The 25,727-nt window shown below is 50.3% G+C and overlaps 1 protein-coding gene and 1 long non-coding RNA gene across 9 annotated transcripts in view; one reads left to right on the top strand and one right to left on the bottom strand.

Annotated features, from left to right (window-relative positions):
• Positions 1–982: 982 nt before the first annotated feature.
• On the bottom strand, positions 983–4,576 carry LOC113633655 (uncharacterized). Of its 2 annotated transcripts, none has more exons than XR_003438288.1 (3): positions 4,231–4,576; positions 3,824–3,900; positions 983–3,344 (listed from the first exon to the last, which is right to left on the bottom strand). It is a non-coding gene; the product is annotated as an uncharacterized LOC113633655 (long non-coding RNA). The 2 variants fall into 2 exon arrangements; XR_003438287.1 differs by having other exon boundaries at positions 983–2,944.
• The window catches only part of RAB11FIP5 (RAB11 family interacting protein 5), a 36,649-nt gene continuing 15,491 nt past the window's right edge, over positions 4,570–25,727 (top strand). For all 7 annotated transcript variants that reach the window (XR_003438286.1, XM_027132019.1, XM_027132017.1 and 4 more), the window contains exons 1-2: positions 4,570–5,422; positions 25,259–25,695. Coding sequence is in view for 6 of the 7 variants with exons in the window: in XM_027132019.1 (XP_026987820.1) it covers positions 4,992–5,422; positions 25,259–25,695 (868 nt within the window). In the remaining variant the exon portion in view is untranslated. The remainder of the gene's footprint in view (positions 5,423–25,258; positions 25,696–25,727) is intronic.

Here is a 25,727-nt window from a genome sequence, read left to right as displayed (position 1 = left end):
CTGCAAAAACAGCAGCTGGGATATTGATGGGGAATGTGTTGAATCTGCAGGCCAATTTGGGGTGTATTGGCATCTTAACAGTATTAAGTCTTCCAATTCATGAAAGTGAGATATCTTTCCATTTAATTAAGTCTTTGTTAATTTCTTTCAATGATGTTTTGTAGTTTTCTTTTGTTATACTTCTTTTGTTATATTCTATTTATTTCTAAGTACTTTATTCTTTTTTATACTTTTATAAATGGAATTGTTTTAATTTTTCATTGCTAGTGTTTAGAAATACAATTGATTTTAATACATTGATCTTGTATCCTGTAACCTTCCTGTACCCATTTATTAGTTCTAATAATTTCTTAGTGGATTCCTTAGGATTTTCTATTTACAAGGTCATGTAATCTGCAAAGAGATAGTTTTACTCTTCCTTTCCAATCTGGATAGTTTTATTTTGTTTTCTTGCCTAAGTGCACTAGCTAGAACCTCCAGCACAATGTTAAATAGAAGTCCAGAGTATGGCTGTTGTTTGTAAAGATGTCAATTTTTCTCAAAACAATTTCTCTCACAATTCCAAAAAGCATTAGAGCTCATGTGGATGAATACACAGGTGAGAGTAGCTATAAAAATCTCTGAAGAAAAAGAAATAAGTAAAGATTTTCTCTTCTGCTGTATAAAGCATTTAAAAGGCAACAATAATTAAAACAGAATAGCACTGACAAAAAGATATAAATCTCAGTGGACTAGAGTACAAAGTTCAGACTCTCTCTATAGTATGTATATAAAAACTTACATGAGAAAATCAGTGGCAAAGGGATAGGGTTTTTCAATAAGTATTGGGAAACTTGGATAGCTGCTGGGGAGAGAAGGTTAGATTTTCACCTCAAATCATTCACCAAAATAGTTTCTAGAAGAATTTAAAGAGAATGAAAGAACAAAGAAAAAGCCAAACAATTTAAAAACTAGAAAAACTATGAATGGATATTTATTGGACCTGTGAGTGTGGAAGAACCTAAGCTTGAAACAATGGAAGAAATTCAACGACTTGACTACTTAACTTATGTCAAAACATATTTGCAATAAATATAAAAGACAAAGTGTTATTATTAACATAGAAAGGGTTAATATAAGTGAATAAGTTAAGGTTTCAAAGAAAATGGGCATAGAAAATAGACAATTCAGAAAATAGACAACTCACTAAAAGAGGAAATATAAATGACTAATAACTGAAAAAATGTTCAATCTCATTAGCAATCGAAGAAATGCAAATCAAACAATAAGGAGGTACAACCTTTTGCTTTGAGCAAAGATTTCTAAGATGATATTACTCATCACTGCTTACAGTATGTTGAGATAGCTCTCATGCTAACATTATGAAGTGATTTCCCATTATTAGGCCCATTTTATAACGTGGAAACTGAGACTCTGGGGTTCAGTAATTTGCCCAATCTCATACTGCTAGTAAGTCGTGGCACGAGGATTTGAACCCGGGCTGTGTGACTCTATTACAGTGAAGGGCCTAGAAAACAGATGTGGGAGGGAGGGCGAAGCACAGGAGGAAACATAGCTTGAAGAGTCAGGCAAATATATTTGAAGTGCCTGTCTGGAAGGGTTATGATGTTGCAGAGGGAAGCAATGAGTGGAAATTACACAAAGGACCACTCTTTCAAAGCAAGAACTGTCCCTAACGGACTAGAGAGGCCCAGGGAGGCGGTGAACACATCCAGCCCTGGGGAGGAAGAGGAAGTAGGAGGGTCCTCTCTGTAACCCTCACATCAAACTGCAGTGGGTGGGGATGGGTGGTCTCATCTTCCAGAGGAGAAAACACCTCTAGGTAACCAAGACCTCAGTGTCTTCAGAGTTTCTGCTCTTTTCTCAACTGCAGACAGCTAGCAGAGCCCGCCCTTTCTCCTAGGGCCAAGTGACCTGCAGGGGAGCCCTTCCTGGCCTCACTGCCCTCTTGCAACTGCAATCTCAGGTCAGCAGGAAGCCTGACCTTGCCAAACTATGAGGGCCAGGGCAGGAGGAAGGAGAGCGGGAGTAGCCCATCTGAGTTCTCTTTTGCCCGTTCCTGGAGCCTTGCTACTCCATGGGGGAGGCAGGGGGAGGCAGAGGGAGGCGGGAGGGAAGAGGCAGTCTGGTCATGTTGAAGAGCTAAGAAACAGATGAAACAGAACCATTAAAGGACAGTGACAAATATGTTAGCTGTGGTTTGGTAAAGATATCTTCATTTGCAAAGCCCCTGGGGAATCCATTCTCAGGGGCTTCATCCTGACTCTATAATCTTGGGTAAGTCTGTTAACCTTTTTTGTACCTCAATTTCTTCATCTGTAAAATGGGTATGACAACATTTCCCGCTTTATTGACTTCAGATGATGTAGTGCTTAGGTGACCAACAAGCTAGTGTGAGGGCAGAGTACCAGAGGCAGTAGAGTCACTCAGACCTGAGTTCAAGTCCACTATCTGCAATTTTCCAGTTAGAAACTTGGGGAAAATCACCCAAACTTTAGCTGCTTTAGCTTCCTCATCCGTGAAGCTGAGAGTAGCAACAGCACTTGCCTTAAATGGTTGTCTTCAGGGGTAAATGAGATAGTACACATAAAGTAGATGCTAGGACCAGGATTCCACAGCCCACAGGTTTAACCATTACAGTACAGTTGCCTCACAACCATAATGCATATAAAACAACAACATATAGTGTAAAGACTGGAAAGCAATACAACAAATTGTTAACAGTGTTTATTTCTGAACAGTGATATTCGAATCTATTTTCATTTCCTTCTTTATATTTTTCTATATTTTCCAAATAACTTATAATCAGAAAAAAAACTATATATGAATTTCAGATGCTTTGAGATCATTTGTGATGGTTTCCACTGTGTTAAAATCTTTGACAATATTTTCTCATGTCATCTTCTCAGCAACTGTTTCAAGTAGGAATCATCATCCCCATTTTCTAGATCAGGAAAGAAGGCTGAGAGGTTAGAGAGCTGACTTAATCTTCAGGTCTTATTGCTGCTAAGTGGCAGAGAGCCAAGATCCTTAGGCAGATCTGGCTGTCTCCAAAGCTAGGTGCTGTCCACAGGGATGCTGGGCTATGGGGCTCAGTGTGGAGAAATCCTCCACCCCATTTTGATCACAGTTAAGGTGGAAGGTTGTTAGGATTGAGCCTTGGTGCATATGCTCCCATGAGTCTCGGGTGCCCGGTGTACAACCATATTCCTGGTAGGGGACATGGCCCGGAAAGTGGGATTTTGGCATCCTCCTTTCACAGCATAAAAAAGTCAAGAGGTACTGTGGAGAGTCTCCCCAAGAAGAAATAAAGGTTTCCACTGTCAAGGTATCCAATAGAGGAACTAAAAAAAAAAAAAAAGCATAACTACATAGGATTGAGGGAGGGAAGTGGGTGTGAGCTACATCATTATCTATCATAGGAGGAAGACAATAGATAATGGCCAGTCCTGAAAACTCTAGATATAGTTATGTAAGCATTTTATGTAGAAATATGGAGGTAACTACCAGGCCTGAAAACACAAATGGCTTTAAGTGGTTATCCCTGGAATGAGGGGTGGAAAGGGAATTTTTTGCTTTTCATCATAAGCGTTTCTGTCCCATTTGATTTTTTTACTTTATTTTGTTTTTAGCTGTGTGTTACATGTCTTTTTAAAAATACTATTTTTAATACAGGCTCTGAAAGTTAAAAAGAAAAGTACAGACTTTGGGGTCATCTGTGTGGATTCACATCCCACCTCTGCCAGTTACGGATCTTGGGCAGGTTAACCTCCCTAAGCTGCAATTTTACCTTCCTGAAAATAAGGATAAAAACCATACTTACCCCACAGGGTTGTTTTGGGGATAAAATGAGGTAACGCATGTAAAGCACACGGACCAGCATTGACCGAAATTCAGCATCTGTAATTATTAACCATTGTTATCATTATTAATAATAAACCAAGCGTGCAAGTAATACCCAGGGCTTTGCACATAGTAGGCACTTAATGGGTGTAAGTAATTGTTTAAAACCTCCACCAGAGCCTATAATTTCCCCCAACTCGTGACGCATAAGCCCCAGCGGTCCGAGGGAACACTTAAATACTGATGTGGTTACTCATTTGTTCATCACTCTGTTCTCCGCCGCAGTGTCCGCAGAGGGCGAGCCCTGCTCCCTGGACTCCCGCGCCAGGTTCTGGCTGCACACGTGATTCCTCCCGCGCGCGGAGGAGGGAAACAGCGGCAGCTCACCCGCTTTCAGGTCGCTGATGCGGGGCCATCACGTGGCGCAGCGTGAATCACTTCTGGTTTCACGCAGGCATCTTCCCGGGCAGGGGCGGGCTGGAGGAGGGGGAGTGCCGCTCGAGACTGGGGAGCGGCCCTGGTCCGCATCGCTCCCACTGGCCAGCGCCAAGGGGATGGCCATGCCGGGAGGGACGGGGCGGGGCAGTTTTACGGCGACAGCTTTCCGGAGCAGGGACGTCTTGAAGGACGACTTGGGATTGGCCGGGAGACGCGAAGCGGGCATTTCATACCCGGCCGAGGGTGCCGCGCTGCCTGCAGGCGAGGCGGGGTTTCCTGGGGACCAACGCGGGAGCCCCCCCCTACCCCCGCGGAGGCCTTGCGCCCCGCCCACGGTCCTCGCGGCGCTCAGCGACCCTCCAGCTCCAGGCTGGTCTGCAGCAGACGGGGCGAGGGCGTGCGGGCCACCATCCCCAAGCTCTGCCGCACCTCGGCGCGGGTACGGGTTAGGTCGCGAGTCGCGGGACGCCGGCCGCTAGGCGGGGCGGGAGGCGGGGCGCTGACGTCGCGGCGCGGCCGGCAGCCGGGAGGCGGGGAGGCAGCGGCCGGCTCGGCCCAGCCCAGCCCGCAGCTGCGGCGGCCGAGTCTGTGGGCGGCGGCGGCGCTCCGAGCCGGATCCTGACCGCCCTCCGCCGCTGCCCAGTTTCTCACTTGGTCCGGGTGTCCACGCCTGGTTCGGCCAGCCCTCACCCGTCGCCGCTTCCCCCGCCATGGCCCTGGTACGGGGCGCCGAGACGGCGGCTGGGCCCTCCCGCTGGCTACCCACGCACGTCCAGGTGACTGTGCTGCGGGCCCGCGGGCTGCGGGGCAAGAGCTCGGGCGCGGGCAGCACCAGCGACGCGTATACGGTGATCCAGGTGGGCCGTGAGAAGTACAGCACGTCGGTGGTAGAGAAGACGCTGGGATGCCCCGAGTGGCGCGAAGAGTGCTCCTTCGAGCTGCCGCCCGGCGCCCTGGACGGCCTGCTACGGGCACAGGAGACCGACGCGGGCCCGGCGCCCTGGGCCGCGGGCTCCGCCGCCGCCTGCCAGCTAGTGCTTACCACCATGCACCGCTCGCTCATCGGCGTCGACAAGTTCCTGGGCCAGGCCGTGGTGGCGCTGGACGAGGTCTTCGGCGCAGGCCGCGCCCAGCACACACAGTGAGTGAGGGGCGCGCGGGAGCGGAAACGGTTAAGGGCCTCTTGGGGCGTGGCTGGGGAGACGCAGGACCCCGAACCTCGGCCTGGGCGGTGCGACCTTTTGCCTAGCGCTCAAGGGCATAAACCGACAAGTTGGTTCTTCGCATAACGGAATCTCCTTCCGATCCCAGATGTGCGCTGGGCTGTGCTTGGCCGCTGGTGTGTCCTTGGAAGGCCGGGGGGAGGTGAGAATGGTGGCCTATTGTTAGGAGTAGATTGTCAAGTAAAGTTAGGAGTGGGATCCAGAGGCTCTTGGACTGTGGGAAACTCAAGAAGGAAAATCTTGTGGCCATTCCCAGGGCCTCCGGGCGTGTTTCACTTTCCTCGAAGGGGAGGGAACTGCCTTCGGGCGCCTGTTCCACACCAGGCCCGCAGGGGAATGGGAAGGCCCTGCCTCGCCCTGTGGGGGAAAGAAGGTGCCGTGTTGTCCTCGAGGAGGGCAGAGGATGAACGGAGACGCCCCACCAAATCTAGAGGCTGCAGAGGGCATCTGCTTCTTGCCTGGTACTGGGATGCCCTCTGTTGCTTAGAGACGCCCCCGATTCTTCCCTTCTGTGTCTCTGGTCTGAGAACAGGAGACCCTTTCAGTAAAGGAAGGAAACGCTTTAATCAGGCTTCAAGCATCTTGACTGAGGTGGAGGCAGCACGTGCTTAATGGACAGCAGGAGACAATCTCCCAGTCAGTTAAACCTAGAAGGGCCAGAGGGTTTACCAGTGGGTTTTAAAAAATCATTTATTTTGGCAGCGTTTAACTTTCCCTGTGTTAAGATCAAGGCTTCAGGCTTGGAGCCTCATTTCCTGTTTTGGGCTTGGGCAGGATCCGGAAGCCTGTCCGCAGGGCTGACAACCTGCCCTGGGTCACTCAAGTGTTTAAGTGGGGTGACGCCACCCCTAGGCCCATGGGCCCTGGATGGGGAGGGTAAGGGGTTGGTGACAGTTGCTGGAAAGGTTTACCCAAGTGGAATGGCATCCAACTGAGTAAATCTAGGAAGGCTTGCTGGAGAAGGATGAGCCTGGTACAAACCCAAATGAAAGCAGGATTTGGATAGAAAAGGATCTGACCTTGAACATTTCAAAAATGTGGGTAGAGAAGGCCTTCATGGCTCTTTGCAGCCTGGGGTGGGAAAGGGGTTAGCATAGGGCAGGTTTGGGCAGGGCTGTGACTTAGCTCCATCTCCCCCTCCCCTGGCCTTCTCTCCTTCCCTCATGACTTGCTGTTTGGTTGCTGGGTGTGGATCATGTGGTATAGTTTGGCCCTTGTTTTGTTTTTTTCCTCCCCTTTTCTGTCCTTTCCCTCTTGCCTGGCTCAGGGAGCCCAAGGGGGTGGGGGTGAGGCAGAAAGCTCTCCTCTGGCTCTCATAGCCCTTTCTTCTTCTGAAGAGGCTCCTGTCCCCAAATTCATTCCACCCCTTTCTTTCCCAGTCCTTCAGTCTCCACCTCTCAGTTAATCTGACCCGACTGGTAGATAACACATCTCGGGCTGGGGGTGGGGGGCACTAGAGGGGAGACTAAGGGGCAGACAGAAAAAGTCTCAGCTTGTGGGGAGTGGCTTCTGTGAGGTCAGTGACTTGCACGGGGTGGGGGAGGGGCTTTGATTTTTTCTTCAGTTCCTGCTCTTGCTTTCTTCTTGGCCTCTGGCTCTTCCTTAACTGAGCTGTCTACGTCTGTCGGCCCATGTGCGCCTGTTAGCAGCCAAGGACAGTCCCCTTGATCTGAATGGGAGCCTTATTTACTTTATAGAAGTCATCTTTTCCACCAGGATCTTTCCACACCCACCTGGCTGCCTTTCCTCTGATGCATTGACCTGGGTTATTTATAGAACCTGGAGGGGGCAGGAGGAGGGGGACTTGTAGTGGGCAGCAGGAAAGTCTGTGAAATCAGCCTGATCTTTTAGTTTACTGGACCAAACAGCGTGCCCACTGACAGAGGGTGAGGGCTGCTGACGCCACTCCGGTTTGCACCTTCCACCTCTGGCTCTCATGGCCACCCTTGGTGGCCTTTCCTGGAGCATCTTGGCGTGAGCTGCTAAGATAGTGAGTCTGCACATTTTCCATTGGGGAGAGGACTGGGGTGTGCCCTCCTCAGCTTTGGATAATGGTGGCAGAGAACTCCAGGAGAGCACATCATAGCCCTGTGTTGCCCAGACAGAACTCCATTGGGGAAAGGCAGTCTCACGGATAAGAGGAGGGGCCTGTGGAGTTGCAGATTCCCTTCCAAACCTGCCACCTTGTGGCCAGTCAAGTAAACTCTTGGTGCCTCAGTTTTCTCATCTGTAAAATGGGGCTAATTTATACCTTGACAGGATTGATGTAATGGATGAAATGCGTATGTAATTAGAGCATCTAGTGCAGTTCCTGGATATGCCTGGTGGTCAGTGAACAGCAGTGATGGTGGAGTGAGGTTTTAGTAGCCTGGTAGCTGTGATCTGGGAGATGTCCCCTGTCTCAGAGGAGCCTTTCATGTGATAGGAGGAGGTAATACAGAACTTAGCGTAGTCCTGGAAAGCCCCAGGACTGTGGTGGCAGGGTACTCACAGAAGTATGAGAGCTCCTCATGAAATGAGCTGGCCCTTCACAGCCCTCCACTACTCTCTTTGCTGCCAGAGTCTTGAGAACTGGGGCTAGTCTTGTGAGGCCTCTGCAGTTCTGAAGCCACACTCAGATCAGCTTGCCAGCTCCGCAGCTGTCCTCCATGGCAGGGCAGCATAGTGTTTAAGAACGTGGAGACTGAGGTTTCACTCCCAGTTCTATCACTTACTAGCAGGCAAGTTACTTAACCCGTTTCCTCGTTTCTGAAAAGGTAACCCATGATAACAATCATAGAGTTGTACAAATTAAATAAGACAGGATCTCTAAAAAACTTTAGTATCATTTTAGACACATAGCAGGCTTTCAAGATATTAGTGTTGGGTTACTCTCAGGGCCCTCGTTATGTGAGGGTGGTGATGATGGGGGCTGGGGTTCTAGGTGCCTCAACAGCCCCCAAAGCTCCTTTGTTAGTGGGGTGCTCTTTGAGGTGAGGGATTTCACTGGAGGCTTCCAACTGATTGAAGAGAAAATTGTCAAAACAACATGTAATGTAATACACAAGGAAACTAGTTATAACCGTCTCCCTCAGTAAAGCCCTAGTGGATCATCATGGGTCTCAGAATCCCAAGAGCTGCTTCTTTATTGATTTGGCCATGCTGTGCTGCTTGCAGGATCTTAGTTCGCCAACCAGGGATCAAACCCGGGCCCCTGCAGTGAAAGCGCCGAGTCCTAACCACTGGACCACCTGGGAATTCCCTCTTTAGCTTCTTTAGATGCGTCCTTTCTGATTTTTACTTCACCACCATCCATAGTACTCCCCAGTGCGTGCTCGTGTGGATGAAGTGGTCCCTTCTGTAAGTAGCCCCCTTCCTGGGCCTGTTGGATGGATGGCTAGAGTCTGGCCCCTTGGGAAGGCCAAGTCTGTGGGCTCGGTTTGGGTTAAAACGTGACCATGGGCAGGCTGCAAATGTGGCCCCCTAAGAGGCTCTGTCAGCCCTGGTCAGACCTGTCTCATTGATTTTATAAGGGCCTATGGGAGGCCTGTGGCTGAGGATGACTTAGGTTGGAGACCAGAGCTTTCTGCCTGGCTGATGGTGGTGGCCTGAGACCTCCTCGAGGAGGGCGGGCTTGGGGGCAATGGGAGAGGCAGCTGAGGCAAATGCAGCCTGCTGGCCTAAGGTACACCTAAGGTGGGCATGGTCTTTGAGGGCCTCCATCTGTCCCTTAGCCTCCAGATGGCCTGTGTATTGCTGTTGTAGGTAGATGGTGCGTGACCCACAGCCTTATCATGTTTGCAGCTGTGACTGCTCCCCAGGAAGCAGCTGAGGCCGCGAGGGTCCTTGGCTTTGGCTCCTGCTCCAACCCCCGACCTGGCTGCTGGGCAAGTCTGCTTTGGCCGCGGGAAGGGTGTGGCTGTACTTAAAAGCAGCAGTTAGGGCAGAGGCTGCATCTCCCTGAGTTATGGGGCAGTTTTTATCTGGGGTTGCTTGAGCAGCAGTGTCTGGGGAGTGGGGAGTGACTCTGCCGTCAGACTGAGCGGCTTCCCCTTCCCTCTGCATCTGGCCCCATTCTCCCCTCCCTGCAGGCAGCCAGGGACAGGCGCAACTCAGCAGAGCTCCATCCTAGCGACCTTGAGGGCTGTCCCTTTCTTCTGATGGGGGCTGTCTAAACTCTTTTTATTGCTGCCAACCTGGTGCTGTGACGCGCTCTCCAGCAATGCTAAACGGCTGGTCTGGCCTCGTCCAGATGTTTCCCCTGCCTTTCCCACCCTGTGCTGGGACAGATAATTAACACAATGACAGGAGCTCTGTATGCTCTCTGGGAATCAGTACCCTATTTTTTCCTGTGCAGGGCCGACCTCTGCAAAATAGTGTGGTCATGAAGAAGCTTTGCCCTTCCCCACAGCCAAGTAATAAAAATAAGTCCGCGATGTGGGTCCTTTATGCACCTGGCAGTCCTGTTAAGGAAGATTCTGATGGCTTTGCCCTTACTGAGTTGGCCTGTGGGGGTGGTCCTGGGCCCAGGTCTCTCCGCAGTGAGCAGAATAAGCAAGTTCAGCTCCCAGGAAGCAGCGCTACAGAGTTGCCGGGAGGGGCTTTGTCACGGGCCACCTTGACCTTCAGCTGACCCTGGGGGTGGTGAGGAGAAGCACAGCCCTTAATCATGGAATTCTGATGTCAGAACTGGAAGAGTGCTTAGAAGTGTGGAAATTGAGGCTGGGGAGGGAGAGTGACAGGCTCTCAGCTACTCTGCAGTTAGGGAGGGTGGGGCTCTGTGTGGTTTCTCTTAGGCCCTGACAGCCTGAAGAGCTGTCAGATTTGCGATAAGGAAGAGACGGCATTTGGGAAGCTGAGTGCATCCCAAGGTTTCTGTGGAAGTGCCTGAGAGGTTTTAGGGAGAGAGGGACATTTCAGCTGGGAGGGGGAGGGAGCCTTGGGGCTTCCTTGAGACCCGGAAGGACGTCTAATCCACAGGCCTTTCTGCCTGGGCAGAGGACGAGGGAGGCCACTGGTCGGGTGGGAAGTTCAAAGGAGGGGAGGACATGGACACAGCAGCCCGCATGCCCAGAGGGTGCAGTCTTATTAGGAGGACAGACCCCCACATTTGGAGGAAGGGCCATAGCCAGCTGCCGTATTTTGGGGCCTAGCCAGGGAGCACTGGAGATGTTCAGAGCAGACGGAAGCCCTGCGCTCAGCTCTGGTCAGGGAAGGCCTCCCTGAGGAGGAGATGTACACCGGGCCCGTCAGGCTGGCCATCAGAGATCCTGGTCTGCCACCCCACCTTCTCTGAGTTCCCATATGGACGGCGTGTAGCACTCCATTTTGGAGGATTGTCATAGCCTTCTTTGTCTAGCATATCATTTATTAAGCCGTTTTTAGGTGCTGGCACTGTCCTAAGGATTTGACTTACATCAGCTTATAGCAACCCCTTGAGGTGTAGGTACTGTTACTGTGTTTAACGAGTGAAGAAACTGAGGCACATAGAGGTGAAGTGACTTTTTGTTTTAAAGATTGTTTTCTTTTGATGTGGACCATTTTTAAAGTCTTTATTGAATTTGTTACAATATTGCTTCTGTGTTATGTTTTGGTTTCTTGGCCGCAGGGCATGTGGGATCTTAGCTCCTCGACCAGGGATCGAACCCGCACCCCCTTCGTTGGAAGGCAGAGTCTTATCCACTGGACCACCAGGGAAGCCCTAAAGTGGCTTTTCTAAAGGCACACAGTACATGGCAGTCAGGATTTGTACCGAGACAGCCGGGCTCCTGATTCTGTGCTCTTCGCCACCATGCTGTAACACCCATCTTGGTCCTCTCCCATGTCTCCCAGGGTTCAGCTTTGCATGGAAGCTGGTGCTCAGCAGCTGCCCTCCTTAGGGTTCCTCTCTCCTTCCCAAAGCCCATGTCTTTGGTTAGGCTTGGGGGCTCTGGAAGCATGACCTGCTTCTCCTGTGTGAGGCCTTGGCTGGTAGGGGTAAGTGCATTTAGTCTGCAGCTCCGTGTCTGGTTATATCTTTCTCAGGGGATGGGGGTGTTGCCTGGTGCATTGGGAAAGAGGGTATCACTGCCACTAGACTGTCTCACAGGAGCCGGGGGAGGCCTGGAAAGCTCTGCCTTGGCCCTGGGCCCCGCCCCCCCCACCCCCCGGGAGGTTTGCTCCCATTGGCTTGTGCAGTAGAGCTGGGCTTGGGATCATCAACAGATATAAGACTTCCTGACCTTTCCCAAGAAATCACATGCTTGTTTTACTGTGACAGAACGCTCTGAGCCATCCATTCCTCCTCCTACAGTCATGCAGTCGTTTGCTTTTTTTTTTTCCCCCTTTCTTTTGTTCAACATCTAGGAAGCAATTACTGGGCAACCACTGTGCCTAGGTCAGGGCTTTGGAGGAAACATGAGAAAGAAAATATAAAGCCCTTTCCCTAGAAGGGCAAAAATATGTTTGAGACAAGACTTAACACAGGAAGGATAATTAACCAACAAAGCAGCATATACAAAATATGAGAGAAGGAAAGGGTCAGAAGAAGGACCAACTCACCAGGGTTGGAGTGATCAGGGTGGGCTGCCTATAGGAGGCTGGACCTTGAATGACAGGTGGGGCGTGGTGGTGGCTGGGTGAGTTTCTGGGAGGGAGACCCAGAAGGGAGGGAAGGAAGGGAAGGTGGGTGTGGTGGGGCTGAGCCAAGAGAGGGAGTGGAGGGGAGCCAAGCTTAGTTTCCTATGTGCCTCTCTCAGCAAAACAACCTGGCTTTCTTTACTTCTTATTTCTTTTTGAGTAGTTTACCTGGTTCAAAATTCTAAAGATACATAGGGTTCACAGTGAAAAATCTCCCTTGTCCCGACCTTGAGTCACCCAGCTCCTCTCTTCAGAAGCAGTCAACATTACCAGTTCTTATATGCTTTTAAAAGCCAATGCGTTATAGATTTCTTCTCCCTCTCCCATTGTGTTTGCACAAGTGCAGCCTTCTTCACACACACAGGTCTGTACCTATGATAAGTCTGGCTTCCCCACACAGGGGTATTATTGCTTGTCTCCACCTGTTTCAAGTCTGAACTGAGACCCTGGCAGGAAGACAGCCACTACTTAGTTTTGTCCTCCGTGACTCAAGACCCTGTTTGGGGTGAATATGGGGTTAGGAGCAAACTGGGGAGGGGAGTTTGGTTAAGTAGAATTTCTTCCTTATTCCCTTGTCTCCCCTGGGAGAGGTCATCCTGCTGATTTTCTCCTTTCTCTTGGGCGGGGTCATCACTCTTTGGTCCTGGGCCACCTCACTCCCAAGGGGCTGATGACAGCCTATAAAAGGCCCTGACAGACAATAAACCCAAATCTTTACGTGTGGGTTGGCCTACTTTTCAGAGTGCTTTCCCAGCACCTCACTTCCTTCTTCCCTGAGGGCAGGGAGGGTGACCCCCATTTTTACTGAGGTCAAGACTGGGGTCTCAGGAGTGGAATGACTGATCCAAGGTCACATGATTCATTAGTGGCAGCCAGATTTCTAACCTCCTGAGCCCAGTGCTTTTTCCCTACATCATGCTTTCAACTATACATACTTCTATTGCTGTGTGGTTAGACTTGGCTCCAAGCAGGCGTGGGTCCCTGGCCTCTGTCCGAGGCAAGCTGACAAAGAGATAAACCTTTGGAGCCTACAGCAGCAGGAGGGATGAGGACTGGCTGAGATGTTTGTGCCCAGGAGGGAGGGAGGCTGGTCCTGGCTGGGCTCTGAGGTTGAGCTGAGCAAGCCATGCCCATGGAGCCAGGGGTAGCTAATGAAATGATGGTTCTGGGCTCCAAGGACTGTCGGTGCCGGCACAGAGCCAGAGTAGGTGATAAGAGGCCTGATAAGAGGCACTGTCCTCTCCTGCAGTTGTGCCTGGCTTGCAGTTTTACCGTCGATACCAAATCAAAGGCAGGATGAGGTTGTGAGTGTTGGGAGCCATCAAGGATTGGCCCGTGGCCCACGCGTCTCCTCTCTGATCGTGTGTGAGGAGGACTGCCTGAGTGGGGGATTTGGAGAGGAGGGAAGGCATCTAGATGGAGGAGCCTCTGGGGAAAAGGCTTTTCCAGCCGTCTCTTCAAACTCCATGTAATACAGTTTTAGTTGACATTTCTCCCTGCCCCTAACTGGCTTATTTTATCACCCTTCTTTGACAGAGGTGAAGTGGGTGGTTGAAAGCCACTTTGTAAGTCAGATCCAGGACTAGAACCTGGGTCTCCTGTCTTCCAACCCTTGCGTTTTTCCACTATTCCTTTAAAATAATTTTTTTTCCACTTATTTTTGGTACTGAAGCTAAGCTCTGCCAATGCCATCTCATTTATCCAGCAGGTGTTAGAAGGTATTCCATATATCAGGCCCTTTCCCTGGGTTGGGGGGCATAAAAGGTGAGTAACATTTTGTGCAGTCAGTAAGCAGTGAGAGCACAGGTGGAGTGGCTCTGCCTGAGTGCCACTGCAGGGGACGAAGGGGGCACTTGGAGAAGGGCACTCCGGCCCCTCCTACCTTCCCCATTGCTCCTGTCCTAGTTTAGGCAGGTTTTTTTTTTTTTTTTTTTAAATCTCCTCTAGACTGTTAGCATAGCTGCTACAGCATTTTTGTAAGCCAGAATGCCAATTTATTAATTTATGATGAGAAATAACTGCTGAGGCACAAGGAGTTGCCTGGGTCAGCCTGGCCGTGGGACCTGTCCTGGGTTGGCTGGCTCTGTGCTGGTTTCTGCTGCCTTGCCCCTCTGCTGCCCCTTTCCCTGCTGTCCTTTGCTCTTCCTACAGCACAGCAGCCATAGGTTTTATCCTTGTTTCCTACCCTGTAGTGCTCTTCCAGGCCCAGAATAAGGCTATAGCTCTTTAGCATGATGTTTGGGGCAGTCTTCTCTGCTCCAAAGCACCTTTTTACCCATCTTCACCTCTCCAGCCCTGGGCATCTGTGTATTCTTTTCCTCCCACCTGGAATGTCTCTTCACCTGCCTCCTTGCCTCCTGACCCATTGTTCAAGGCCCAGTATAAATGTTACATCTGTCAATGAAAATCATCAATAAGCAACCTATAATAAGGATAGAAAAGAGTTTTCTTTGAGCCAAACTGAGGACTAGCCTGGATGCCCACTTCCCAGATTACTCTGAGAAACTGCTCCAGAGAAGCATGGTTTCCAGCACAGTTTTATATCTTCTCAGAACAAAGAACGTTAAATAAGTCAGGGATACTGTACATTTCAAGAAATCACACACACGCACAGAGATCAGCATCATGTACACAGCAAGTCAGCATGACCTTGCACCTGGGAAAGGAGTCTTATCAAAGGAGTACCAGCATTGGTGTCCCAGGAAGATAAGCATTTAATCTTTACTTTTAAAGAATGGACATTCTTTACTTTTGGTCACTGTGTCCTTTTCTCTAATAATTAAAGCAGATGTACAATGTAGGTTTGATAGGCCACAAACAGGCTATTTTAGTTAGCATAAGATTCAAGTTAACTCACAGATAAGCCAGAATGACCTCCCTATATCTCAATATGTGAAAATTTCTTTTATCATGTCCTTCACTACTCCTCCCAAAATTGTCTTCTCTTTAACCTTCCTGTGCATTTTATTTGTGCATTTTTGTGGTGTTAATCACCTTCTTCCTTTATTTATGTAGCTATCTTATTTCCCACCAAGATGTAAGCTTCTCGAGGACACTCCCTTTCTTATTCTGGCAAATACTTGGGAAACGTTTTGAGCCTGGCTGAGGCCTTCTCTGGTTGGTTGGGATTTCAGTGGCGAGTTCCCTGTGCCTCTGAGACTTTGTGAGTGTCAGGATGAGCTGTCAGGATCTCACACGCCACGCCCTGTGCTGAGGCTACTGAGATGAGTAGATAGTTAGCACAAGGCTCAGGGATTCAACCAGGAGCAGGGCTCAGTCATAGGACAGGGAGAAAAAAGCCTGTGTCCTGGCCCAAGGCTACCCGCTGACCTCCACAGGGATCTAATAGAAAGACCCTGTTAGTCTCAAGTGGGACCAGAAGGGGAGTATAGATGAGTCAATAGGTGTTTCTAACCATCTCCAACAGATGCGGGTGCTTATTATTATTATTTTTTAAATAAATTTATTTATTTTATTTTTGGCTGCGTTGGGTGTTCGTTGCTGTGCGCGGGCTTTCTCTAGTTGCGGCGAGCTGGGGCTACTCTTTGTTGCGGTACACGGACTTCTCATCGCAGTGGCTTCTCTTGTTGTGGAGCACGGGCTCTAGGCACGCAGGCTTCAGTAGTTGTGGCACATGGGCTCAGTAGTTGTGGCTCACGGGCTCTAGAGCGCAGGCTCAGTAGTTGTGGAGCACGGGCTTAGTTGCTCCGTGGCATGTGGGATCTTCCCGGACCAGGGCTCAAACCCGTGTCCCCTGCATTGGCAGGCGGATTCTTAACCACTGTGCCACCAGGGAAGCCCCACGGGTGCTTTTTAAAAAACATAATCATGATGCTTGTATCACACACACAAAATCAACAGTTCCTTAATAACCATCCAATCAATATCCAGTCCATATTTAAATTCCCTTAATATCAGAACTGTCTCTTCATAGGTGGTTTGTTGAATCAGGATCCAAACAGGGCTCCCTTCCATACTGTGCCTGGCTGTTAAGTCTCCCAGGGTAACAGTTCCCTCTTGTTTCATACCCTTACCTGATGGAGGAGCTGAATCACTTGTCCTTGAGAACATCCCACATTGTAGCTGATGGGTTTCTGCCAAAGCAGAAATTGCGGGGCCTTGGGAGCCTGGGGAAACGGGGACAGGGTGAACAGTCTCTGAAGGCTTCAGGCCTTTTGAGAGCAAATGATTTCATCAATACAGTGTTGCTTGAAGTGGCTGATGGCTGGCTGGCCTGGATTTTAGGAAATTGGGTTAGATTGTTATGTCCATCAGAATGTTATGGACAGATATCTTGGTGTCTTCTCCTAGAGTTTTCCCCAGCATCTACTTTCTGAGTTGCAGTCTCTTCCCCTCTGGAACCCTGCATCCCCTGTTTGTACTGACTCCCTAGAGAAGCTGGATGGGGAGAGTGAGGCCAGGAAAGGAGAAATGGATCAGTATGTCTTTCCTTCACGTTGGTTCTTCACTTTTCATTCTAGAAGATTCTCCAGCTAGTACACTGGGCAGCACAACTGTCTTCCTAGGGCCTCTTGGCTTCCTTTGTCTTGGGGTGGGGTTCAATTCCTACAACTGTCAGATTTGCAAGCCCCTCATCCCCAGCATGGTGGGAGCTGTTCCCTAGCCTGAGGTAAGACCTGTCTCTGAAGAGGCCAGGGCAGCCACTGCCAGAAGAGAGAAGCTGCAGACCTGGTGGGCTGTAGCCAGAGCAGGTAAGGCTCAGGTGAGCACCAGCCCAGTTACGTTGGAGATTGTGGTATTGGGGACATGAGGAAAACAAGCTACAGGAGCAGCCTGCTCCCTGACTAGCAGGTGCACCCAGCTGTTTTTGTTTCTCCGGAGTCACCTTCATTGGCATGCAGGGTGTTTGAGGGTCAGACCGAGCACTGTGGCGTGACGCCCGGGAGCCGCAGGGCCTTTGGCCAGTTCCTTGCCCCTTACCGGCCCCTGCAAGGCCCTCTCATACCCAGTGGGACATGAGGTGCAGTATCTGTCATCTGATTTGGATCTCAGCCTGGGAGCCGTGCGTTGGGGCCAGAAGGGGAAGACATGCACTCAAGTGTGTGTTTTGCAGTGAGCCTTACAGAGGCAGCGCATCCCAAGCAGTGAGAGTGGCACCGCCCAGCTCCTTCTCTGGGAACTACATTCAGCACCTCACATCAAGCCCTCGCCTTAGCTTTGAACTGTATCTGTAAGCATCTGTGCTTTATCTTTATTTATTTTGTGCATCCGTTAGCAAGATGTATCCTAAGGTAACTGCTTCTTCACTTTATGCCGTTTCAGCTTATGAAAGGTTTCATAGGAATGCTCAACTTTTGGATAGCAGGGGAAACCTGTAACTTTAAAGTTCAAAGTAGTGATGAGTATAAACAATATTTTGCGACATCTGCAGCAACTGTAATGTGGCATGAAAATACCGGTTTCTCTTGGTGACATATTCATAGGTACTGCTGCTATACCACTACTGTTGCAAAAATTCATAATTGAAAGAAATACTAAATTTCAGTTAGAGATTAGGGGAAATAAAGATGTAATTTTTCTCCCGTCTAACAAAGACCCCCTGTTTTAGAGAAATCCTTTGGTTGGGCAGGGACATGGGGTTTCTGGGCCCGGTGTGTGGTGTATTGCACTTGCAGAGGGAGGCATTCTAGTGCAGTGGTCAAGGCCGGAGGCCCTGGAGACAGGGAGCCTGGGTTCAAATCCTGGTTCCCTGTGTACTAAAAAGAAGCATCTGACTTAACCCTATGCACTTCTCTCTGCCCTAGTGTTTGCATCTGCTAAAATATATAAGAACTAACACTTGTGTGGCGCTTCCTGTGTGCCAGGCCCTGTTCTGAGTGCTTCACCTGTAATCTATGCAATTGTCAGAGTGGTCTTGTGAGGGGATTGGACACCCATTACCCCCATTTTATAGGCAGGTGTGGAAATGCATAGAGACTGGGTGACCCACTCCAGGTCGCACAGCTGGCGTGTGGTGGGCTGGGGCTTACGCCAGGCAGCCCTGGCTCCAGAGTCCATGCTGGAGCCACTCTGAGGTCTGCTTCCCATACCTGCCTCCTGGGGCTGTTAAGAGGATGACTGGGATCTGATTTGGTGTGTTGAGTGCTTAGTATAGCGCCTGCATACAGTAGGTGCTAAAAGAGAGGTATGGTTGTTAATGGTGATGAGATTAGGGCCATAGTGATGGGCTAGAGTGGGGTCAACACCCGACCTCCATTCAGGAAGTGGGCACTTCCCGAATCTGGTTGGTGTATTCTATCAGGGAAGTTACTGAGATTCTTTGCTCAGGAATGGGGGATGAGGGCTTCGGGGTTAAAGAAGGTGCCCTTTTGGAACTATCTGTCCCCATGAAGCCTGGCACGTGGCTCCTTCCTCAGGAGGCTCTTTTTGGGGACAGGGGGCACCCTCTTTGCTCTGGGAGCTTCTGGTCTCATGGTTAAGACCTGTGGGTTTGTGATGATAGAAACATTACATAGTTGTTCAGTTGTGAACAGGGACAAACAAGTTCCTAAGTTAATTCATAGATTAATTTGTTAGTTCATTGAAAATATATTTGAGTGACCACTCTTTTAAGTCTGGTGACACACAGATGAGCAGAATAAAGTTCCTGCCTGTAGAGCAGCGGAAGACAGCCATTAAACAGCCGTGTATACATACATCATTTTACTGTGTGGGATACACACACACACACACACACACACACACACACGCACACATACCCTGTGTCAGGTAGTATTAATTATGTTAAAGAAATAAACTGGGTAAGGGGCAGCTGTAGTTGGGGTACTCAGGGAAGACTAAGGAGATTCAGATGAACTGAGACCTGATGTGAATGAGTAAGTGAGTGAACTGTGGCCTGAAGATCTGGGCCTGTGTCTCAGGCAGAGGGAAAAGCAAGAGCAGTGGCCTGGAGATGGGAACACTGAAGGCCAGTGTGGGATGAGAAATGCAGAGAATCAGAAGACCCGGCACCCAAAGGATGAGCCCTTTCCGCCATGCTGAGGAGTGGCGTGTGATGTGCTCCAGTTTCACCTGCCTGCTGGGTGAAGCATGGATGGCAGGGAGGCAGGTGAGCAGGGAACTGTAATGTTCAGCAGGGAGATGTTGGTGGACTGTACTGTAGGGTGACAGTCGTGAGAGGGGTTGAATTCTGGGTATAATTGGTTGGTAGAGCTAAGTTTAGATGTGGGGTGTGAGGGGGAAAAAGAGACAAGGATGGTTCCTGGGTTAGGAGTGTGAAATAAATGATGTGTGGAGGCTTAGGAAGGGGCACCATTATTTGGGTCTTAAGCTGAACTTTGCACTGATAATGTTACCGAACCGAACTCAGGTCTGCTTGCCTGACGTGTAGCAAAGCCAATCTACTGACACTGAGTTGTGGTGAAGGAAAGTACAGTGTTTATTTTCAGGGCACCAAGCAAGGAGAATAGCCAGCTCATGCTCAAAAGACCTGAACTCCCTGATGGCTTTCAGGCAAGGATTTTTAAAGACTGTGCTAGGGGAGAGGGTCATAGGATGCCTGATTAGCTCATGGACCTTCTTCTGGTTAGTTGGTGGTGAGGTAACAGGATGATGTTTTGGGAATCTCAGTCATCAACCTTCTGGTTCCAACCAGTCTGGGGTCTACATGCTTGTGGTCAGCAAGTCGTCACCATCCTCTACCAGATTGGGGAGGGGTCTTAGTTTCTGCAGAACATCTCACAGATAGGCATCAGATTGTCATCTACATCCCTTCTGGAGGAACTCCTGAAGTCTTGCAGCTCTGTCGTTCTAATCATTAACTACTTGAGTCTGCTCTTTGGAACTCAGCGAAGGCCTAGGAGACTAAAGCCTTTTTTTCTTCTACAAACAAGAAACAGGGGACACAGAGGGGCTTTTGTGTCCCAGAAGGCCCCGCAGAGTCCTGCTTGGTTTCAGTGTCTCTTTTTCTTTGATACTCCTCAATCCTGAGGGGAGCAGGGGCAGGACAAGGAAGGGAATAAAGTTTTGAATAGAGAGATTAATCATAAACTCAGCAGGTTAACTCAGTTTTAAGGGGACCCATTTCAATAAGAACTGGAGACAGGTCAGGTGTGTGCCTGGGCCTGTGGCTCTCAAGGGCCCAGCACCCCCAGAGTGACAGGAGCCACCCTGGCACTTACATGTGTGTGTTTGACATCTGCCCTAGGTCTGCTTCTCAGAGTGTTGAGATTTTTCAGTTATACTATGTGGCAGCTGTTAGCTAGCCCGGCTCTGTTTACTGAGAAATGGGTGGAGTGCTGGGTATGGTGGGCCTGGGAGCCCCACTAGCAGGAATAACTAGGGCCATAATCTTGGTTAACAGGTGAGGCAACTACCTCCTCCCTTTATCCCCCCTTTGTCTTCTGCCCCTGCAGAGGGTGGGGGTGGGGCTGGTCCCGCAGGGTAGGAGGCTGAGGGCTCCTAAGTCCACACTGGGCCTGCTGAACTTTGTCAGGCAGAGGGAGCCTGGGGGAGGTACGGCGGCTGAGCAAGGGCCCTTTTAGAGCTTTTCTGTGGTTCTGCATCTGCTGGGGGAGGCTTGACTGCTCTCAGACATGGTTTTAGTGGCCTGGGGACAGGACAAAACCCCGAGGTTCCCTTAGTGACCTTTCAGGGCTCCATCCTCCTGGGATTGTGCCAACCCTTTGAAGGGGGTTCCGGCCTTCATACGCCACCTCCTTGCCTCTTTGGGCCTCTGTGGTGTACCTTTTCCAGCCTCTGTCCTCTCAGGGTATCTGGAGGCCCAACGTTTGCATTCAGCTTGATGACAAATGCTGTCCGTCGAAGGTTAAGAACGTGGGCTGGGAGTCAGGCAATCTTCATGTTCTAGTTCTGACTGTATCACTTACTAGCTGTTTGACCTTGGGCAAGTCACAAACCTTCTCTGTAACTTAGTTTCCTCATCCACATAGTGGGGATAATGGATCTCGTCTCCTGGACTATGTGGATAGTAAAAGAGGTACAGAGTTTGGCACACAGTGAGCATGCAGTAAGTCTAGCTCTGCTGATTCTATAGCACCAGTCATTTGTCCTGCCTCTCAGGTGTGGTCCACAGGCCAGCAGCCCTGGCATCCCCTGGAAGCTGGGTAGAAATGGAGCCTCTCAGGCCCATCTGCACACTGCATCAGAATCTGCATTTTTACCAGACTCAGCGATCCTTTTGTACTTTGCAGTTTGAGAAGCGCTGTTGTATGTCACTCCTGAAGAGCAGCGTCTGTAGCGGCACATACCTCTTACATGCAAGGAATTTTCCCTTACTGCTCCTTTCCTGATGGAGCATGTCTTGGCTGCAGTCATACCTGGGACAAGTCCCAGATAATGATCATCTTTGTCAAAACCTGTTTCCTGAGCACACGCTTCCTGGGCTTTGGGGAGTTCAGGTGCTCAGACAGTGCAGGGGTTGAGGTGGGTGCCATGTAGGTGGAACAGTTCAGTACCTGCAGTGAAGGATGTGCAGGTTGTTGTTTTACATTCTGTAGGGGCTGAAGAATCTAGGCTTTGAGAGCTGAGTGCGTGTCAGGGAAATTGTACTGGGGCAGAATCACTGTCCTTCTTCCTGTCCTGGTGAGTGCTGTTTCAAAAGCAGCTTTGTGGAACAGAGGCCTTGTTCATTTTAGCACTCTTTATTCATAGAAAGTACTTATTGATGCCTGATCCTCCCCCATGTATGTGTTCCTTTGATAATTTGTCCCGGGTTGGGGGGAGGGGGAGAGAGATGAGGGTTTCTAGGGTCAGTTCTCTCGGAAGAAGTGGGTTCAGTGGACTTTGGAAGGCAAGCCTTGGCTGGGCAGGGGAGAGAAGCAGGTTTCTTCTGTGTAACAATTGAGTGTCCTTGATGATATACCCAGGTGGAGGGAAAGTTGGCCTCTGATCCATGAAGTGATGTAGAGCAGGCAGGGGACTGTCCTACTGTGGTTCTCACACTGGGTCTGATGAATTCAGTCACCTGAGGAGGTACTCCCTTCCACCTTGAAATGTAGATTTCTAGGCCTGGCCTTTCTAATTCAGTAGGTTTTAGGTTGTATCTTAGTATGAATAGATAAAAAAGAAATCCCGCACTGATAGCCACCATCTAGATATGTGCTGGGGCCGTGGTCAAATCCTAATTGGTTTTGGCCAGGTCTCAGCCACAGATGGGAGTGACAGGCCTTGGTCCACAAGCTGTTGGTTGTGTGGCCTTGCCATCACCATCTCAGCCTGTCACACTTCTGGGAGAAGCCCTGCTCCAAGTAGCTGGCAGGGTCCAATGAGTCCTGCCCCTGACTGATAGGGAGACAGATGGCAACAGTGACTGAGGGTCCAGAGGCAGGTCCCAGCCATTCTCAGCCTCACTCTGCTCTGGATGGGGGAATCTCAGAAAATGGTGAGGAAAGTCTTCTTTTCCCTCCTGGCCTCCCTGAAAAGCAAGTCCAGAGAAGAACCCCAAAATCCCTGGGGAAGAGCAGGGGAAGCAGAAGTGACCTTATGGGGAGGGGGTTGGGAAGGGCGGGGGACAAGGATCCTTTGGGCCGAGGACCTGAGCCTCAGCTGGGCTAGTAATGTAATGCATCCTCTTTCATCGAGGGGTCGGAGGGAGAGGCGAGGAGCCTATTCTGTCTCAGCCAACTGAGAGGATAAGATAGGAACGGGAATTTTCTTTTGTCTCTTTTTCCTATTACGACAGTAATATATGGCTCTTATAAAAAATTCAAACAGGACAAAAGTAGGCAATGCGGGAAGTGATAGTTCCCTGCAACCTCACCCCGCAGAGATAACCAGTGTTACTGCTGTGGTGTGTGGAGTGTGACCAGCTGGGGCTCAGGACCCGTGACCCTTATGCCCAAGTGAAGGATGTCTGTGCTTGCGGATTCCCGTCGCTCAGGGCTTGGTGGGCCTGCAGCTGGAGTCCATATACTTCTCTTTGCCCCACCTCCCAGAATCTTTCTGTGCTCAATGAGGCCTGGTCCAGGTTTGGCCAAGGTGACTTGGCCTTGAAAGAGTTAAGGGGTCAGGCCCAAAGTGGACGTTGGGTTGGGAAAGCAGGGGTGTGAGGATGTCGATGCTAGCTGGTTTGTCTTTCTATTAAATGTCTCCTCGTGCCCCCAGACACATCCTCACACGCATCCCGTCAGTCTGTCTCTCAGCGCTCTTCTCCGCTCCCTGCCCTTCCTCCCCCATCTTTCCTCCCTGTGCCTACTCATCACGAGAGCGGCACGTAAACACCCACACACCCTCTGAGCGTAGCCCTCCGCCGTCCCTGCTTGTGCCACCGTCTGTCCTGACCCAGCCTTAGTGGGAGTGGTCTCTCAGGTTTGGGGGGGAAAACCAACAGCCCAGGTTCCCTTCACTTAGGCCATCCAGTGGTCCCCAAGCAGAGGCTGGATGCATAGCCCGCAGTGGACACCTAAGAGGTTAGTCATGGTGGACTCTTCCAAAGGGATGCAATTGGAAGTGTCTCTGGGAAGACCTTTTCTTTTCTTTTTTTTTTTTTTTTTTAAAGTCACAGCATTTAAACCCACCACCACCACCAAGCCCTTGCAGTGACTTATTTCTGGACATTTGGATGTGCAGGGACTTTCATACAAAAGACCTCCCGCTTAATGTCCGTGAGAAGCTCAAGGAGCTGGTGTTGTGGGGTGAGCGGATCTTAGGTGGGAGATGACCACCACAGCATGGACTGAGGCGTGTGGGGTGTGGTACAGTGTGTAGTGTTTGTGTGTGGTGTGGTGTGTGTGTCCTCTGAGGGACTCGGAGCCCTTCAGTGACCAATCTGACCGCCTCCACCGGGCTTTATTCCACGTTCATGCCTGGTTGGCTGAGTCCAGAATTCTATGCTGGAAGCTTTTCCTTCAGAATTTTGAAGGCATGACTCCAGATGGTGCCCAGTGTTACTGATGAGGACCTGATGCTATTCTAATTCCTGAATGTACAAACCTGTCTCCCCTCTTTGGAAACCTTCAGGGTCTCCTGAATGTACAAACCTGGTGCTCTGAAACCTTGCAGTGATACCTGCTGGCTGGGTCTTTCCTCGTTCACTGTGCTGCCTGCTTGTGGGCCCTTCTGTGCTGGTGCTCATGTCCTTCAGGAGAACTTTCTTGTATTGTTTCTTTCATGATCTCTTGCTCATTGTGTTCTCTGTGTGCTCACTGTGTCTTCTTTTTTTAATTAATAGAGTTTAGTTTTAGGTTTACAGAAAAACAAGTGGAAAGTACAGAGAGCTCCCGTATATATTCCCTCACACCCCCTCCTGCTCTAGTTTCCTCTATTATTAACCTCTTACATTAGTGTGGTACATTTGTTATGAATGATGAGCCAATAGCAATACATTATTATTAATTAGAGTCTCCTTCCTGGCTGCTTGTTCTTGGATAAGTTACTTCACCGCAGAGCTTTGACCTCCTGATCTGTAAAATCCCAGGTTTGTTGTGAGGTGTAAATGGAAGGGAGATGAGCACCCCCGCATTCCTTTGTCACACACGGCAGATGCTTACAGATGAGTGAGTGCTCTTTCCCTTCCCTGGGTCTCTTGCTTAAGGCCCGTTTATGCCTTCTTGTCTGTTCCTCCAGCTTGCAGAGGTGTTCCTGGCAGGGCTTGGGGTGAGTAAATGAGCGGGTGAGGTATGTGTGTGTGTGTGTGTGTGTGTGTGTGTGTGTGTGTGTGTGTGTGTGTGTGTGTGTACATGCACTAGTGTTCCTGGCCCTGGGCCTCTGGGTGAGCTGTTCTTTCCTGGACTCACTGGTGGCTCAGAGCAGAGCTTAGGCAGGGACTAGCCAAAGGAGATGACGTAAATGGGAAAATGTGGGTAGGTGTGTCTGTACCTGGGGCCTGGAGTTGAAAGGGTTCCTCTCAGACCCGGCCTTGCTGCTCTGGGCCTCAGAGTTTCAGATGTAGGGGGCTGGGGCAGGGGAGGTCTCTGAGCTCCAGGGAAGGTGCCGGGTCAGGAGGGTCACTTGGCTGCCCTGCCTGGTAGTGCCGAAGAGCTTCCCCCATGTGGGATGTGGTTTCCTTCATCACGGAAAAGTTGTGGGTAGTTTCTTAGCTGTTCTTGTGGCCTGGAAGGCGGCAGGGCTTATGTGTCAGAGCAGAAGCCTGTGTGGGGAGGCTGTCGTGGCTCCTGAAGCAGAGAGGGGCTCTGAGACGTACCTGTGACCGGAGCCCCGGCACCCCCTTCTCACAGGTGGTACAAGCTGCACTCGAAGGCAGGCAAGAAGGAGAAGGAGCGTGGAGAGATCCAGGTCAGCATCCAGTTCACGCGCAACAACCTCAGCGCCAGCATGTTTGACCTGTCCGTGAAGGACAAGCCTCGGTCCCCCTTCAGTAGGATCAAGGACAAGATGAAGGGCAAGAAGAAGTTTGATCTGGAATCCGCCTCTGCCATCCTCCCAAGCAGCGCCCTGGAGGACCCCGAGCTGGGCAGCCTGAGCAAGATGGGCAAAGCCAAAGGCTTCTTCCTCCGCAACAAGCTGCGGAAGTCTTCCCTGACCCAGTCCAACACCTCGCTAGGTTCGGACAGCACCCTGTCCTCAGCCAGTGGGACCCTGGCCTACCAGGGCCCCGGGGCCGAGCTCCTCACCCGCTCGCCCAGCCGCAGCAGCTGGCTGTCCTCCGAAGGGGGTGAGTGGGGAGGGGGGAGGGGAGGGGAGGGG

The sequence above is a fragment of the Aethalodelphis obliquidens genome, unplaced genomic scaffold (assembly GCF_003676395.1).
Source record: "Aethalodelphis obliquidens isolate GAN/ISIS:26980383/991018 unplaced genomic scaffold, ASM367639v1 scaffold40, whole genome shotgun sequence".
NCBI classification, from domain to species: Eukaryota; Metazoa; Chordata; class Mammalia; order Artiodactyla; family Delphinidae; genus Aethalodelphis; species Aethalodelphis obliquidens.
This window is presented reverse-complemented; position numbering and strand designations above follow the sequence as displayed.